Source organism: Lissotriton vulgaris, chromosome 4_1 (assembly GCF_964263255.1).
Source record: "Lissotriton vulgaris chromosome 4_1, aLisVul1.2, whole genome shotgun sequence".
Lineage (NCBI taxonomy): Eukaryota > Metazoa > Chordata > Amphibia > Caudata > Salamandridae > Lissotriton > Lissotriton vulgaris.
The window spans coordinates 1,910,267,245-1,910,283,563 of NC_141691.1; the positions used below are offsets into that span (position 1 = coordinate 1,910,267,245).

The 16,319-nt window shown below is 41.0% G+C and overlaps 1 protein-coding gene across 2 annotated transcripts in view; it reads right to left on the minus strand.

The window, feature by feature from the left end:
• Positions 1-16,319, minus strand: part of LOC147724708 (CMP-N-acetylneuraminate-beta-galactosamide-alpha-2,3-sialyltransferase 1-like) — a 237,309-nt gene that overhangs the window by 50,649 nt on the left and 170,341 nt on the right. For both annotated transcript variants that reach the window (XM_086966251.1, XM_086966252.1), the window contains exon 4: positions 10,953-11,132. In XM_086966251.1, the coding sequence (XP_086822377.1) occupies positions 10,953-11,132 (180 nt within the window). The remainder of the gene's footprint in view (positions 1-10,952; positions 11,133-16,319) is intronic.

Below are 16,319 nucleotides of genomic sequence, written 5' to 3' on the forward strand. Positions count from 1 at the left end.
GGAGTCACCTATCTCATGACTACAAAGACTTCTTCCAAGACGACAACAACATGCAATCATCTGAGCCGAACACCAGGTGGCGATCTAATGCAAAGTGTAGAATCTGCAGCTCATATGCCTTGAACATTCTATTTTTAAGGAATTAAAAGGATATTTTGCAAGGCATGCATTTTTTGCTGTGCATAGAAAGGGACAGGTAAAAGACACTCTCTGATCTGGATATTGAATTATTGCAACTAGGTTAGGAAACTTTAAAATGCCATGTCTGGCTGGCCGGCCAAAGAGCCATGAGCGTTTTAAAGTGCACAGCTCCCTACTGCTGCCACTCTGCAGCACTGGCCAAACCCTGTCCTTAGGGGCCCATTAGGATGTCGGGCGGCTCGCCACCGCCATGCAGGCGGTGGCGATCCGCCCGACATCCGTGACCACCCGCCACCTAATTCCCTCCACCATATTACAATGGCGGGGGGGACCGAGGTGGACGGAAACACCGTCCGCCGCTTTTCCGCCTAGGTCGCCTTGCGGCCGGGGTGGAAAAGGTTCATATGGCTGGCGGTGTCTATCAGACACCGCCAGCCATATTATGATGGCCTCATTCAGATGACTTTCAGTGGCGGCTATGCCGCCACAGAAAAGCATGCAGTCTTTACTTTGGGGGCCCCCTGCGGGCCCCAATGGTGAATGCGAGGTGGGGGGTGCACATGGGGGGTACCTGTAGTATCCCCCTGCATTCGCATACATAAAGCGGCAGGCACCGCGCGGTGCCTGCCGCTTTGTGTGTGCAAATGCATCAAAAGAATTTTTAGCATTGTGGCGGGCGGTGCTGAGAGCACCGCCCGCCACAATGTTAAACATGCATGAGGCGCCCGCCACTGTGGCAGGCGCATCAAAATACCCCCCACGGGACCCCCGCCCTTATGGCAGGTGGTCCCTATCCCCGATGGGATGGCGGGCGGACTAAGTCCGCCCGTCATCCTAATGGACCCCTTAGTTTGGATTGGGTTACTGAAAAATAAAACGGTAATAAAACTTTATTACCATTTTATTTCTCAGCTCTGGCCCTTGTTTGGCGATGTTCCTACGCTCATATGGATGTTTTTCCTAGACTTAACAGTGTCGTAAGAAAGGAATCAATGGTCTGGCTTAACGTTTTCCCGTGCTTTAAGATGACTCAAGAAAACTACCTTAAACTAGAAATTATAGTTTTAAGGCCGTATTAAGGAATGTCAATCTTACCACAGTTATAAGACTGCCCTCAGCCAAGACAAAGTACTTCATAGAGCAGGCACAAGGTTGCTGGTTTAAGGCATTTCAAGACTGTCATAAGCCAGCAACAAAACTGTATTACTAGAACCGTAACATATAATTCAATAGGATAGTTATATGAACATGATTCTTACACAGTGTTCATCTACAATTGATTTTTATTTCTCTATTTATTCCTTCATTTGTTTGTTCTTTTCTGGGTGTTTTTGAACATAGTGTTCACTCCAATTGAATCTCTTAGTGACTTTTGAGAATATCAAGTGATAGGAAATCAGGAAATATTTTAGGCGTTTGTGTCTCCAACCAGTCGATCGCGATCTACCAGTAGCTCAAAGAAACCTTCAGAGTAGCTCCCAGCTTTGAATTCAATTTTAATTAAGAACTGCGATAAATAAGTATTGTGTTTTCCTTTTACGATTAAGGAAAGGCTTTGCTTATTTTACAGTATTATCAGGCTGTAGAGAGCTCAGCCTGATAATGAGCAGTGCTCCACTCAGAATTGTGACTCTTGTGGGTCACATAGGTTCAGCACTGAAGCACTGAGTAATTTAACTCTTGAATAAAAATTGTTCTCAACTCAGTATTGGAGCATGAGAACAAAATTTGATTTCCAAATGCTTTCTAAATGAGAGAAAATTAAATTGAAGAGTTAACTTAGTGATTAAGATAGCGCTTTATTTAAATGTTCTCCCTTTTCAAAGTGTCACAGACATCCTGCTCCAAGTGCCTGGTAGACACAGAGCCATATTTATAACTGAAAAATACAGCCATTTTCTTTTAAATGGGAGACATTTTAAATGAAGAAAAATGTGTCTTTGAAACATTGTCTTAATGTTTTCCTCTACTATATATTAGGCCAATTAAGTCAATGAATCAGGTTTCTTCACTTTAAATTCCTCACATTTAAACAACTGTATTTTCCTGTTATAAATATGGCACCATGTCTACAGGCCACTGGGAGTAATATGCCTACTGTTTGTAAATACACATTGAAATGGGAGAAAAATAAAATGATGAGTTTTGTGCAGTGCATATAAACATAAAGTTAACTCTTCAGTTACATTTTCTACCATTTCAAAGTGTCACATTTACACAAAGCAGGTACTCTGTTCATAGTGGCTGGTAGACAAGCTGCCATATTCATAACTGAAAAATGTATGTTAAAGTGCAGCAAAATGTTACTTATTACGAACTGCGAACTGCCTGATGATAAATACAACAGCTTTAAAATATCAGCACCTGCCCAAAGGCATTCTTACATTTTGGGAGGGGAAGATTGCAATGCCCTTCTCTTTTCTCAGTGTGGCTATTCAGTGATTAAGTAACACCTGCCTTCCTGCACTGCTGCCCACTGCCTGACCAACCAACATCCATTCCAACAGATTTCCAGTCTGAGCTGGCATGGAGTTCAACTCTTTGTGGGATGCCTGTGATGAATATAACTTTTAGGCTACGGTAGTTAGTTATTGCATCACGTAGAATCGAATGCTCTGGGTTGAATAATCCACCGGGTGCACCATATAGCACTGATTACTAAATAATGGGGCTTTCCGCACCAAAATCTGCAAGCTCCAGTATTTGCCAGCCCCATATTTTACCTTGTTAAGTTTCAGCAAGCTAGACTGAAAGGTGGCAACTTTATAGCACCACTAGTAATTGCAACCACTGCGCATACAGGTGTTTCCATTAGGCCTGCACTTTAAGAAGGCAATCACGGCCTACGAAGAAAGAGGCACTTCCTCTAATAAAGAGACGCCTTTTAATTTTGAGTAAAGCTGAAAGTTAGAGGGCTCAAGCTTCCTGCTATTGAGTCAAACTTTGGGTAAAACGTGGCTGAGTTTGTCTCTTGTTAAAAGCATTTCTGTCTTTCTTTTGTCGTCTTCACTTTGGCACCAAGAAGCCTTCTTACTGTCTATGGCATAGAAGCATCAAGGTTAAATCCGCTCGCAAAGGGGCAGATTCTCAGAATGCTCTGGAGTCTCACATCCCTGTCACTGATACAAGGTGGGCCTTTGCATGTATTGGTTTCTGGGCCTAGGACTGCATCTGAAGATCAATCAAACTAGATAATAATTGGTCATTTCTTCTTATGAAAGGGGGTCATATAATGTATACCTCCCAATTCCAGAACAGATCTGCATTTTATGAATTTCAGTATTAAATGTTCAAAAGTGCTGAACTGTTGTTTGGTTACATGCATTATTATAAACTTGAGTCTAAAACGTGTATTTTTCCCACAGCAGAATAGATGTTCTACATCATGAAATGTCGTCCGTTACTTGATAAACACATATTCAGTATTCACTCTCAATGAGCTGGTCGTCTATGACTTCCTTTGACCCTGGTATGAATGTTAAAAAACACTTAGGGAAGCTGTTGCAAATGTTTGCTACCCCCTGCTCCTTCCCATGAGCTGTTTAATCTCCTGAGAGGTTGATTCAACATTTTTAAAGGGCGTTTTCTCACTTCAGTGACTTGATTTCACAATATTTGTAGATGGATGTACACATCATGGCTGAGCAATTAAGGAAAGGTGTGAGAAAGAAAAACATGACAAGTTTACTTAATTTAACTTTTGTGTTGCGCAAGACTTAGCTAAACTGAAATAGAAACACACACAGGTTCGATAGATAGATAGATAGATAGATAGATAGATAGATAGATAGATAGATAGATAGATAGATAGATAGATAGATAGATAGGACATGCTAACTCAAATATTATTATATAAAAAATTATTAAAAATGCAATGTGCAGAATTTATGTCTAAACATGAAGTGTGTTAAATACAAAAACTGTGGTAGGCAACCATACTTAAAAGCTATAGGCCTGTAACCTAGTAATGGAACACAGATTACTTGCCATGACAAAAGACGTCATGATTTAACATGAAGACCATTAATATTCAAATGCTTGTTTTCCACTTTAAATAGCTGTTGTACTCGTTGTTTTTCTCTTTGCTGCAGGCATTGCAATTTCAGAAGCTACTATTTATTGGATACGCATTTATTGCAATAGGCGAGTAACAGTGAGGTTCTCACTGCAAAAGATGTAGACGACAGGGAGGATGATTCCTGAGAAGCCTTTTTCAAAAACAACAGAGGAAGTGCCACAACATTCAAGGACACATGGTTTAAAGATGATTGTATTCTGTTGAGAACATGAGGAGTAAACCTCTTCCCAGGAGAGTGCCGAAATATGATTGGTCAACATGAAGAAGAAAGATTTTTTTTTTCAACATAGAAAATGTGTTTTATATTAATGGGTGATCTTAGATGAGGTGAGGCAGATTATTTCTGATTCTGAAAGAGATCCGGATTTGCATCAGTTGGTGGATGCTCCCTTTTTTACAGACTCTCTGAGAGAAGACTGTGTACTGATTTTCTTGGACATTGCTTAGTTTATCTCTTGACCTGCTGTTATTTGAGCTAAGAATACTTTCCAGCTTATTGTGCAAAAAGCTTTATGCTTATGTTTGATTCTCTCATTAGAACTCTTCATGGGAACCTGAACTGACACCTTTAATCCTTCTGGCATTTATCTTGACTTAGTTTAGGTAAGGCAGTTTCTTTATGAAATGCGCTTGTTACATTTCATTGTACTGATGCTAGTTTTGATTTGCTAAATCAACTTTCCTTATTACTAAATATTGATTGACTGATTATGTTAACCTTTAATGATAAAACCTGGAAAATAATACCTAAATAAAAGAATGAACAATGAACAGATTTGAACCTACAACCCTTTAACTCACACTTGTTTCTCTTTACTGACTGAACTAAAAGTAATGATAATCGCTAAGAATGTATATTGACCTAACCTCCTTACATCTCAACCGACATCTAAGATCCATCGATCTGTAAGCAGGGCTAATGGTAATGAGCATGTGATGGTGGAATTCCATGCTCCAGCAGACAGACAGACAGATAGACAGACAGATAGATAGATTTTGTAACCATGTGTGATGACAAACTTAGAGAAACAATAAGCTTCTTTCCAATCATTCACACATAGGCAACGTTCCAGTGACTTAACATTGATTTTCTTCATTCCAACCTAAGAACACATTGTGAAAGACTGTTTGATATTCAACATTTTTTTCTCCACTACTATCCTGAGTCATATGTTGAACATACCCGACAGTATTGAAAGACAGAATGCAGACACTCTTACTGCATTCAACAAACAATTCGGTTGAAAAACCCCTAAAGTCCCTTCCAAATAAATGAGGAATCCCATTATTCCAGGAAGAAATGTGACCCTCTTGTAAATACAGAGAATGTGTGGTGCAGTATTTACTGGGTGAAAAATTACCATATTATTCCTAGTTCTGTACATTGTGAGGGCTAATGTGATAATGAAGTGTTTCTTTTTCATCTTTTCTGAGGTGCCATCACCCAGAATGGTACACATTTTCCATACGCAAATTCTGCCTGATTTTATATGATGAAACCTTGCAGGCAAACAACTGCAGGGTTGGGTAATGTCAGCGAATCATGAAATACCACCCTGGATGCACATTTGAGTTTGACCCAGGATGTCTAAGACCATCAGAATAAAGATATATGTATAAGCAATGTGAATTTCACCATCATTGTACACAATACCTACATTTTGTTGTCAAACTATCAACGGGCCAGTGTGGTGCAGATTTCTTGAAACTAAGGGATTTTCAATTTGAGAGAGTTAGATATTTAAATATTGAGCTTACATCTTGCCTAAAGATAAGTGCTCTCCTTTAAATGGCTACCATACCAAATTTACACATGTTTAAATTAGATATTGGAAAAGCATTAAATATTGTTGGGAAAGTTAATAGATCATGTGTCACAAAAAGCATAGAAATGGACATGTCAAGTCTCAGGATATTAGTCTGAGTCATCCTCAAATTTAATTAGGAATTCTCAGAGATGAAAAAGAAGAGTGAAAGGATCTGCAAAGGTGTGTTATGTTCCCATAAAATACCATGAATGCATTAAAAATGTAGAAAAATACATTGTAAGCCATCTGTGGGGATATCAACACACATATAGTTAAAGGAATATGATGCCTAACACGTATTGCTTAGTCAGTTTGCAATCCGTGTGTGAAAAGAAAGAAAACATACATTTATGAATCTCTGGTGGACCGTCTGCGAAGAGTCCTTAAAATCTTATCCTATATTATAGCTAGGGACATCTGAAAATAATGCTTTGCAAAATTTGCTTCCAAGATGTGTTTGTACTATTAGTACTATTTATGACCAGATCCTACAAAACACCACCCTGGGTGGTATTGTTGTTTTAATTTAATTTTATTGGAGCGCCATCTAAGAGATATGCATTTTGAATGAACAGTTATGGAACTTACCTTTGAATAGATATATTAGCATTCAAACCAAATGAGATTCTAGAAATGTATAAAGAAGTGATACTCTTTAAGCCTTCTACCCCTTTCTGAGAGGCATGTGAAAAACGTTTTTTTTGCAGGTCTATTAAATATGTTATTTTTTTCTGATTCATGAAGGGCTCCAGCCTCTGCAGTATCTAATGGGACTTCCCTTTCTTTCTGTTATTTGGTGCCAAACACATTCCTTCCCTGTATTTTGCAACTAAAAGATCATTCATCTATGATATTTTATGTTATTATCGTGTTCTGTAAGAATAGTTTAAGTTGTGTATTCAGGTTATGTAGGCATATGTTGCTCTACATGTGATTACTTCCAGACGAGGTGGCATGGTAACTATTTCTGTGGTTGTGTGGTGAAATCAATGTTATTGTATGTTAATTAGTGATAGCGCATTCTATGGTATATCAGTTCATACTTGTCGTAGTAATACAGTGTTTACATTTTTCTTTGTGTTTGTAACTATCAGTGGGCATGTGGCCATACGATACTGATGGAATGTTTATATTACATGGGAATGTTTCGAAGTCCTGGAAGGTGTGTTGAAGTATCTTACTGAATGTTTTGTTTGTTACTGCAATGTTATAGTATATTATCTTTGGTGTTTCATGCTGTGATTGCGCTTTGTGTGATAGTGAGATAGTCAGTGTCTTGGTCTATGTTAGCACATTTATAGTGGTTTATGATAGTTGCTGTCTGTCTCAATTATGCTGCATGTGTTTTAAAACAAACAGTCTGATTTTGACTTTGGTGGGTGGAGGCATGGCCCAACTTTAAGGGCTGCTGGGTCTGCCCCCCTCCTTTTTGCAAGTATGATGAGTGTCTGCCAGGAGGAGCAAGGGTCAGCCAGATAATGAAATCGGGTCAGGCAGCCAGATACTTTAAATGCGCTATTGCCTGAACCAAGCTTTGCCATGCTGAAGGTTTCACAGCCCAGAGAGCATGCCCTTGCCCTTATCAGCCCAGCAACGCCCTCTGAGGTTCTCCTCCTCATGACAAGAGGGAGTGATTGACCAATAGAATCAGACCTGGGTGCTTCAATGACTCCTCTTCAGAGTGATGTGGGGTCAGCAATTCTCATTGAACCCATCCCACTATGTAACGAGTTAGGCATGGTCAGCCAATGAGATGAGTCAGTGCGATCTTACGTTGGTCTTCTTATCCTGGAGCCTTCAGAAACCACCAATACCTTTCTGCTTCTTCCTCCCGCCAACTGATGTCACCGCTGCAAACTGGTAAGTGCTTCTTGAATGTTCTATGCATAAGTATATGTATGAATGTATGTGTATCTGTATACGCATGTTGTGAATGGATGTGTGCACGTGTATGTGCTTGTGAATGGTGGGTGTATGTGTGTGAACTTGAGATTCAGTGGGTGAGACTGAGCGTTAATGTGTCTGGGTGGGTACGAGTATGTGTGTGTGCTTATGGGTAAATGGGCCGAAGCAAGTGTGTGCAAGTGTGCCACTTTAGGGGCTGACACTGGGTGGGTGGCTTGCGGTCAATCAAGGTGGTGAAGGACATTCCGTTGCCACCCAGGCCACACTCCACTCTCTACATTGAGAGATCACCACCAGCTCAGTAGTGAACTTTGTGTCTTCAGAGGAACCACAATCCCAGCAGTTCCCTTAAAGGATCTGCAGGTTTGGGGTATTCGGCCTCCACTTTTTTGTGCTTTAAAAAAGCTCCAGAATATCACAGTTATTAGTAAAGGAACACTGTTTTGAACACGCTTTTCACTGTGCCCCCTTTACTGAATCAACACTAAAATTCTTAGAATGGGCTAAACATGCCCAAACCAAACCATATTTTGAATGCCAATTATTGAAAACCATTGAACAGATTTACACCACCCCAAACAGAGACACTTCCTTGAGTAAAGTTTAACTTACATGCCAAGCTTAGTGCAATTCTGTTCATTTGTTGTTTCTATACCATCGAGTGAAGCATACTATCAGAGTTAAAATGGCAGATGTCTGTTTTGGGATCCTCATTTTATTGGCCTTGGTTTTGGATCTGCATTAAACTTGCCCTAAAGAGTACAATGTGGATGCACTTTTTTTTTTGTTTTGTTTTGTTTTTTACTTTTCATGTCGGACTGCGTTACTCATTAAGAAAACAGACCAGGCTTTCTCAGTGGAACCTCTCACGTAATCATCACAGGTTTTATTTATTGCTCATTGGGCGTCACCATAGGTAAATTAAAAAGTGATGAGTGGAATGCTTGTATTAATCTCGGCCGCGGAAAATTACGCAGGGCAGCATCTCCTTTCATTGTTTTTGACCGCCCTGACACCAGATGAACCGATGATTGGAATGCATTAATTAATCTCATCTCTGGTAATGACATAGGCTGCATCCAAGTAGTACGTCATTTATAATATTTATTATTAGCACAACATTGCTTGCGATGATAAATAAAATATTTCGTATACACACAATCCAAATTGTGTACTCTTTGGCAAGGAATTGTAGAGGTCAGTTTGCAGTAATAATATACTACAAGCTTAATGTCCATGGTTCTTCATTGAATATATCTATCTATACATATATCTATTTATATATATATTTATTGTATTTATTTGTAGAGTTTTATATAGTGCTAACCTGGAGGTATCAGAGTGCTTTACATAGATGTGGAGTAAATAAATAGTTACATTAGTTACACTGGTTACAAGAGAACAAAAACACACAAAAACAAGTCACAAGGAACATTGAGGGAGGTGGAAGAGGGGAATTGAGCTAGTAGCTGGAAATTAGATCAAGTCAGGCATGCAGGCAATGAAGACGGTTAAACATCAGAGGACCTATATCTCCATATAACATCAAATGCATTTCCATGGAAACTGTGACCTAAGGTATAATTACCTATGCATACACATACATAAAAACTAAGGGTGGGCGTAGTTCACGAAGTAGCGCTACGCGAAGTGCACTACGCGAACTTCACGTAGCACTACGCGAGCTGCGTAGTAGCATGTTCGCACTGTGCAAGATGCGCTTTCAATGATTGCACAGTGCGGAAAAGCATCCAGCACTGTGCAATCATTGAAAACGGCATCTTGCACAGTGCGAGCTGTAGTTTTCTGTTGCTCGAGTAGATTTTTACTCAATCCGGAGATTTCTCAACGCAAATTGGCAGTTTCTCATCGAGAGCGGTTGCGAGCATGCGCAACCACTCGCAATGAGAAACCTGACCTCCCCGCGTTGAGAATCTCGCAGGGATGTCATTTTGCTTGCTCGCAGTCGCAAACATGACGTTGAGGAATGCGAACAAGCAAAAAGTTACCGCTGCACTACGCTACTTTGCACTACGCGTGTTCGCACAGTGCTACGTGCAGCACGCGTAATGCAAAGTTGCGCAAACTACGCGAGCGTAGAGTAGTGCTTCACCCAGGGTTAATAAAAACCAGTGACGGGCATATGGCCAAGGCCAGAATTTACAACATATGGCGTAATGCATTGAAAAATTAATGGGAATGAGCTCCAGAACGGTAATTTGATTGAGTATTGAAAATGTCAGATGATAGAGCAGTGAAATCGTAATGTGATTTGAGTATTGTAACTGTAACATGAATGAGCAATGACATCAGAATGTGATAGAACTGTGATACCAAAACATGCCTGAGACTGAAACAGCAATGTGATTGAGTACCAAAACCATAATGTGTCTGAGAACTCAAACCATAGATTGATTGTGTATTGAAACTGTAATTTGATTGAGTACAAGAATTGTGATTGGATCTAGGTGAATTATGCTTCTTTTTAAAAACATTGAGAAGACTAGAAGGATGTTGTAAGTCGAGGATTGGTGGAAGGATTTTTTTCACCTGAGCAAAGAAACAATTTCCATTCTACACCTTCTCTTAGCAATGAGGCCATAAGAGATGCTCCTACTAAAAATACGGAACATATCAGGCTATTTCTTTGTATTGCCTTTCAATACAACCAGTCCTCTGTGAGTGGCCTACAAGGCGAGGTAACATAGTGATGATATCAGGTCACAGAAAAGAGGCCTGAACATGACCTCTTCTGTATATAGGGAGAGACCCAGATGATAAAATACCTATTTTACTCAGAATGCTTTTCCTGAGTCTGCCTGGTAGTCGAGACCTTAAGAAATCCTGAAAACATGGATATTTCACCTGAAGTACTCCTCGCCATTATGCTGCTTATTCATAGCGCCAGGACGCCCTTCTTGGGTAACAGCCACATTTTTATAAAAGTGAAATTAAATCAAAAGCAAATCTATGTGGTTACTGTTAATATTTTGTAGAAGACAGAGTTCTGCCATACTTACTGGTCGATCTTTCCTGTAGTGAGAGCACTGATAATCCACTCCAAGTCTAGTGTTTTGAAAGGGATGAGTATCATAGTGGCATTCTCCTGGAGATTGTGAGCACTCTCAGGGTAGATGAACTGGTGAGTGGTTTTGCTTCCAACATCAACTTCATATCCCACCGTGGCTGCTTTGTTCATTCTGAAACAGACAAGAGAGAACAATACGTTTGCTGGTCGAAGAACCTCCGTTTGATGCTGCTTTAACACTGCCTACACAAGTAATCACAGACAAAAGCTGATTTTGAAAATAATGGTCGATGAGAAATACATTTAGCTGTACTCGAGCCATTAACATTTATAAAATGTGCAAAAATCTAAGACTTAGCGGGAACCTTGCTTGTAGTCATACAGAGCACTCTACACAGGCAAAGTAATGGAATATTCCATATATGAGTTACATAAAAGAACAATAAAAAGCAAAAAAGAAAAGCACAATGCACCTTCCAATCAAAGAGAATCTCACACCTGAACCCCAATTCATACAAATCCCAGTGAACAAAAATAAAGAAGCAACCTAAAAAGATAAAAAGAAGCCCCCATGACAACAAGCAAGGAAACACATATGTAGGGTGTAGTTTGGCTTGTAGCATGTTAAACAAACATTGCATTGAGGTCATAAGAAGGAATATGCTACTTACCAGTATGCATCTGTTCTTGGCATAGAGGGCTGCAGAGTGGTACACTATGAATAGATCGCCATCTGGTGTTGGGCTCGGATGATTGCACTTTGTTTTTCTCTTGGAGAGTCTTTTGTATCTTGGTGACTCCTCCCTTGGTTGGTAGTGCGCATGGGCATCGGCTCCATCCTTAGATTGTTTTGCCATAGTAGGGTTAGATGGGGTAGTATGATAGAATACAGATAAGAATGCCCATGTAAGTGTATCTAAATAAGATAATGTTGGAACAGACACAGGTTTCCGGGGAGGCTGGGAGGGCATGTACCACTCTGCAGCCCTCTATGCCAAGAACAGATGCATACTGGTAAGTAGCATATTCCGTTCAAGGCATATGGGCTGCAGATGGTACATTATGAATAGACTATACAGCAGTTCTCTCCCTAGCGGTGGTCGCCCGTGTCTGTTGCAACTGTCTGAAATAAAGTTTTTAGTACCGCTTGTCCCACTCTAGCTTGTTGTGTTGTGTGCACATCTACACAATAGTGTTTTGTGAATGTGTGCGGTGTAACCCAGGTAGCTGCTTTACATATGTCATCTAGTGGAATGTTTCCCAAAAATGCCATAGATGCTCCTAGTTTACGTGTAGAGTGAGCTCTAGGAGGAACAGTTAGTGTCCTCTTTGCTTTTAAGTAGCATATCTGAATGCATTTTACAATCCATCTGGCAATGCCCGCTTTAGAGATGGGATTGCCTTTATGTGTCGGAGAAAACGCAACAAATAGCTGTTTTGTCTTTCTGAAAGTTTGTGTTCTTTCTATATAGTACAATATTGCCCTTCTAACATCCAATGTATGTAGGGCTCTTTCTGCTACTGTTTGCGGTTTTGGAAAGAAAACCGGTAATTCCACTGACTGATTGATGTGGAATGCTGAAATTACCTTTGGTAAGAATTTTGGGTTTGTTCTAAGAACCACTTTATTTTGGTGTAACTGCATGAATGGTTCTTGAATCGTAAAAGCCTGCAACTCACTTACTCTTCTAAGTGACGTGATAGCTATGAGGAAGGCCACCTTCCATGTGAGGAACTGTATTTCACACCTATGCATAGGTTCAAAGGGTGGCCCCATGAGTCTGGTAAGTACTATGTTGAGATTCCAGACTGGGGAAGGTGGTCATCTTGGTGGAATGACTCTTTTGAGTCCCTCCATGAAAGCTTTAATTGCTGGTACTTTAAACAGGGAAAGATGTTGCCTGTTCTGTAGGTACGCCGCTATGGCTGCGAGATGAACTCTGATAGAGGTATATGCTAAGTTACATTGCTGCAAGTGTAGTAAATAGCAAATGATTTGTTTAGTGGATGCGTCCAGAGGGTTGATGTGCTTACTGTTACAGTGTATAGCAAACCTCTCCCATTTTGCTGCGTAGCATGCTCTGGTGGTAGGACGTCTTGCTTGTTTAATGATTTCCATACATTCTGGTGGTAAATCTAAATATCCAAACTCTATGACCTCAGGAGCCAGATCGCTAGGTTCAGTTGTTTGGGATCTGGGTGCATTATTTCTCCATGGTTCTGTGTAAGATGCATGGGTAATAATCTTAGTTTTTGATGTGGCACCTGTGAGAGTTGTAGTAGCGTGGTGAACCACGGCTGTCTTGCCCTTGTGGGTGCCACTAGTATCATTGTCATTGAGTGTTGCTGCAGTTTCCGAACCAGTAACGGAATTAGTGGGAGAGGAGGGAAAGCGTAAGCAAATTTGTTGGACCAATTTATCGATAGTGCATTGCCCTGGGACCGTTGGTGTGGGTACCTGGATGCGAAGTTTTTGCATTTTGCGTTCTGATGATTGGCAAACAGATCTATCTCTGGTTGCCCCCATCTCTGGAAGAATGGCTGCAGTATTTGGTCGTGCAGCTCCCATTTGTGTACTTGTTCTGACTGTCTGCTTAGGATGTCTGCTATCTGATTTTGAACTCCTGGTAGGTGTTCTGCTAACAGATAGATCTTTTGAGGAATGGCCCATCTCCAAATGTCCTGTGCTAGTTTGGATAGTTGGAGAGAGTGTGTCCCCCCCTGTTTTTGAATATAATACATTGCAGTCATGTTGTCTGTTCTGATCAGGACTGCCTTGCTTGTTATTTGCATTTGGAAAGCCTTTAGTGCTAGAAATACTGCTAATAGTTCCAGGTAGTTGATGTGCAGTTTCTTTTGCTGCACACTCCACTTCCCCTGCACTGTGTATTTGTCCATATGCGCTCCCCATCCGGAGAGCGATGCGTCCGCTGTTATTATCACTTGTGGAATTGGCTCTAGGAACGACCGTCCCTTGGAAATGTTTTCTGTGTTCCACCACTTCAGAGAGCGATACGTCCGGTCGTTTACCAACACCAGATCTGTAATCTGACCTTGAGCCTGATTCCACTGTGTCGATAGACACTCTTGTAGTGGACGCATTTGTAGCCTGGCATGTGGTATTAGCAGTATGCAGGAGGACATCATGCCTAACAGTTGCATAAACACTCGTGCTGGTAGTGAGTGTTGTGGTTGAAATCTTTGTATTAACCCGACCATTGTCTGTATCCTGATTGGGTTGGGGTATGCTATTGCCCTTTCTGTGTCTATCGTAGCCCCCAGGTATTGCTGAATCTGGTTTGGTTGCAGGTGTGACTTTTTGTAGTTCACCGTAAACCCTAGGTGGTGCAGCAATTGAATTGTCTTCTGTGTGTTGTGAAGGCATTCTTCTTGTGACTTGGCCTTTATTAGCCAATCGTCCAAGTAGGGGAAGACATGTATTTGTTGTCTTCTTAGGTGTGCTGCCACCACAGCTAGGCATTTTGTGAAAACTCTTGGTGCTGTTGTGACACCGAACGGAAGGACTTTGAACTGATAGTGTTGTCCTTCTACTACAAACCTTAGGTATTTTCTGTGGGCTTTGTGAATTGGGATATGAAAGTAAGCGTCTTTTAGATCCAGTGTAGAAAGAAAGTCCCCTTTCTTCAGTAAAGGGAGTACTTGTTGGAGCGTGACCATGTAGAAATGCTCCAAATTTATGTAAGCATTGAGAGGTCTGAGGTCCAATATTGGTCTTAGGGACCCGTCTTTTTTAGGGATTAGGAAGTATAGAGAGTATACTCCTGTCCCTTGTTGATTCTTTGGGACCTTCTCTGTTGCATGCTTTTGTAGAAGTGCTAGTACTTCTTCTTTTAACAATGTCAGATGATCTTGACTCATTGGACGCTGTTTGGGGGGGGATGTTTGGTGGGGTAGCTGTGAGTTCCAGGCAATAACCATGTTGGATAATCTGTCTCACCCACTTGTCTGATGTGATGTTTTCCCAGACAGGTAGGAACTGTGATAGACGTCCCCCGACCGGTGTTATGTGGTCTGGGGGGAGTTCTATGAAGTCACTGTTTTGGGGTTGAGGCGTTGCGGTTGTTATTATTTCCGCGGCCTCTACCTTTGTTGTTGTTACCCCTGTAATTTCCTCTTGAATTGCCTCTGGGTGATGTAGGTGTGAAAGAGGTGGATTGCTGATGTGTTCCTGTATTTTTTGAGCCCCCGCTATAGGTGGATCTATGAAAGGAACCTCTTTGTGTTGGCTGTTGCAATGCTCCCATTGACTTCGCCGTTTCAGTATCTTTTTTCATTTTTTCTAAGGTCTCATCTGTGTTTGAACCAAAAAGTGTCTTTTGATCAAATGGTTGGTTCAGTAAGGACGTTTGTACTTCCTGTTTGAATCCTGAGATTCTAAGCCATGCATGTCTCCTTAACATGACACTGGTGTTGATGGATCTTGCAGCAGTGTCTGCTGCGTCTAGGGCGCACTTAATGGAAGTATTAGTTATTATTTTACCTTCCTGTATTAATTGATCTGCCTTTTTCTGATGTTCTTTGGGGAGATGTGTGATGAGTTTTTCTAATTCATCATAATGTGCCCTGTCATAGCGTGCAAGTAGTGCCTGTGTATTGGCTATACGCCAGCTATTTGCCGCTTGTGATGCTACTCTCTTGCCTGATGCATCTATTAATTTTGACTCTTTATCAGGTGGAGGAGCCTCTCCTGTAGATAATGAGTTTGCTCTTTTACGAGCGTTTGAGACTACAAGCGAGTCCAGAGGTACATGCCCTTTGATAAATATTGGATCCTTTGGAGCCGCCTTATATTTTTTATCAATTCTTGGGTTTAACACCCTAGCCCTCACTGGGTCTTTGAATATTTCTTCTGTGTGACTGAGAAGACCCTTCAACATAGGAAGAGTACCTGATGTTCTTTGTGCATAAGGTAGCGTCTCTAACAGGAAATCCTCTATTTGAGGTTCTGTATGTATATCTACTTTATGATATTTTGCTGCCCTATTAATGAGCTGTACAAACCCTGTGTTATCATCAGGTGGTGAAGGCTTAGAGGGATATAACTCCGGGTCGTTGTCCTCATCTGACCCTACGTCATAATTTTCCCATGGGTCATCCTCATCTGGGATGGTTTCATCATCCCCTTGAGGTTCTCCCTCCTCTGGATCACTGTCTACATCATACTGAGGTGTAACTGGTCTTGGTGTGGAAGGTGTAGGAATATTTGGCATAGTGTGAGGAATAGGAGAAGAGGGTGTGACTTTAGGTTGAGGAGAAGCAGGAGGAGTTGTATTTGTCCTCAGTGTTCTCTTTTTTGAAGGAAGAGATTTATCTTCTGTCTGTTCATTCTTCCTCTTCT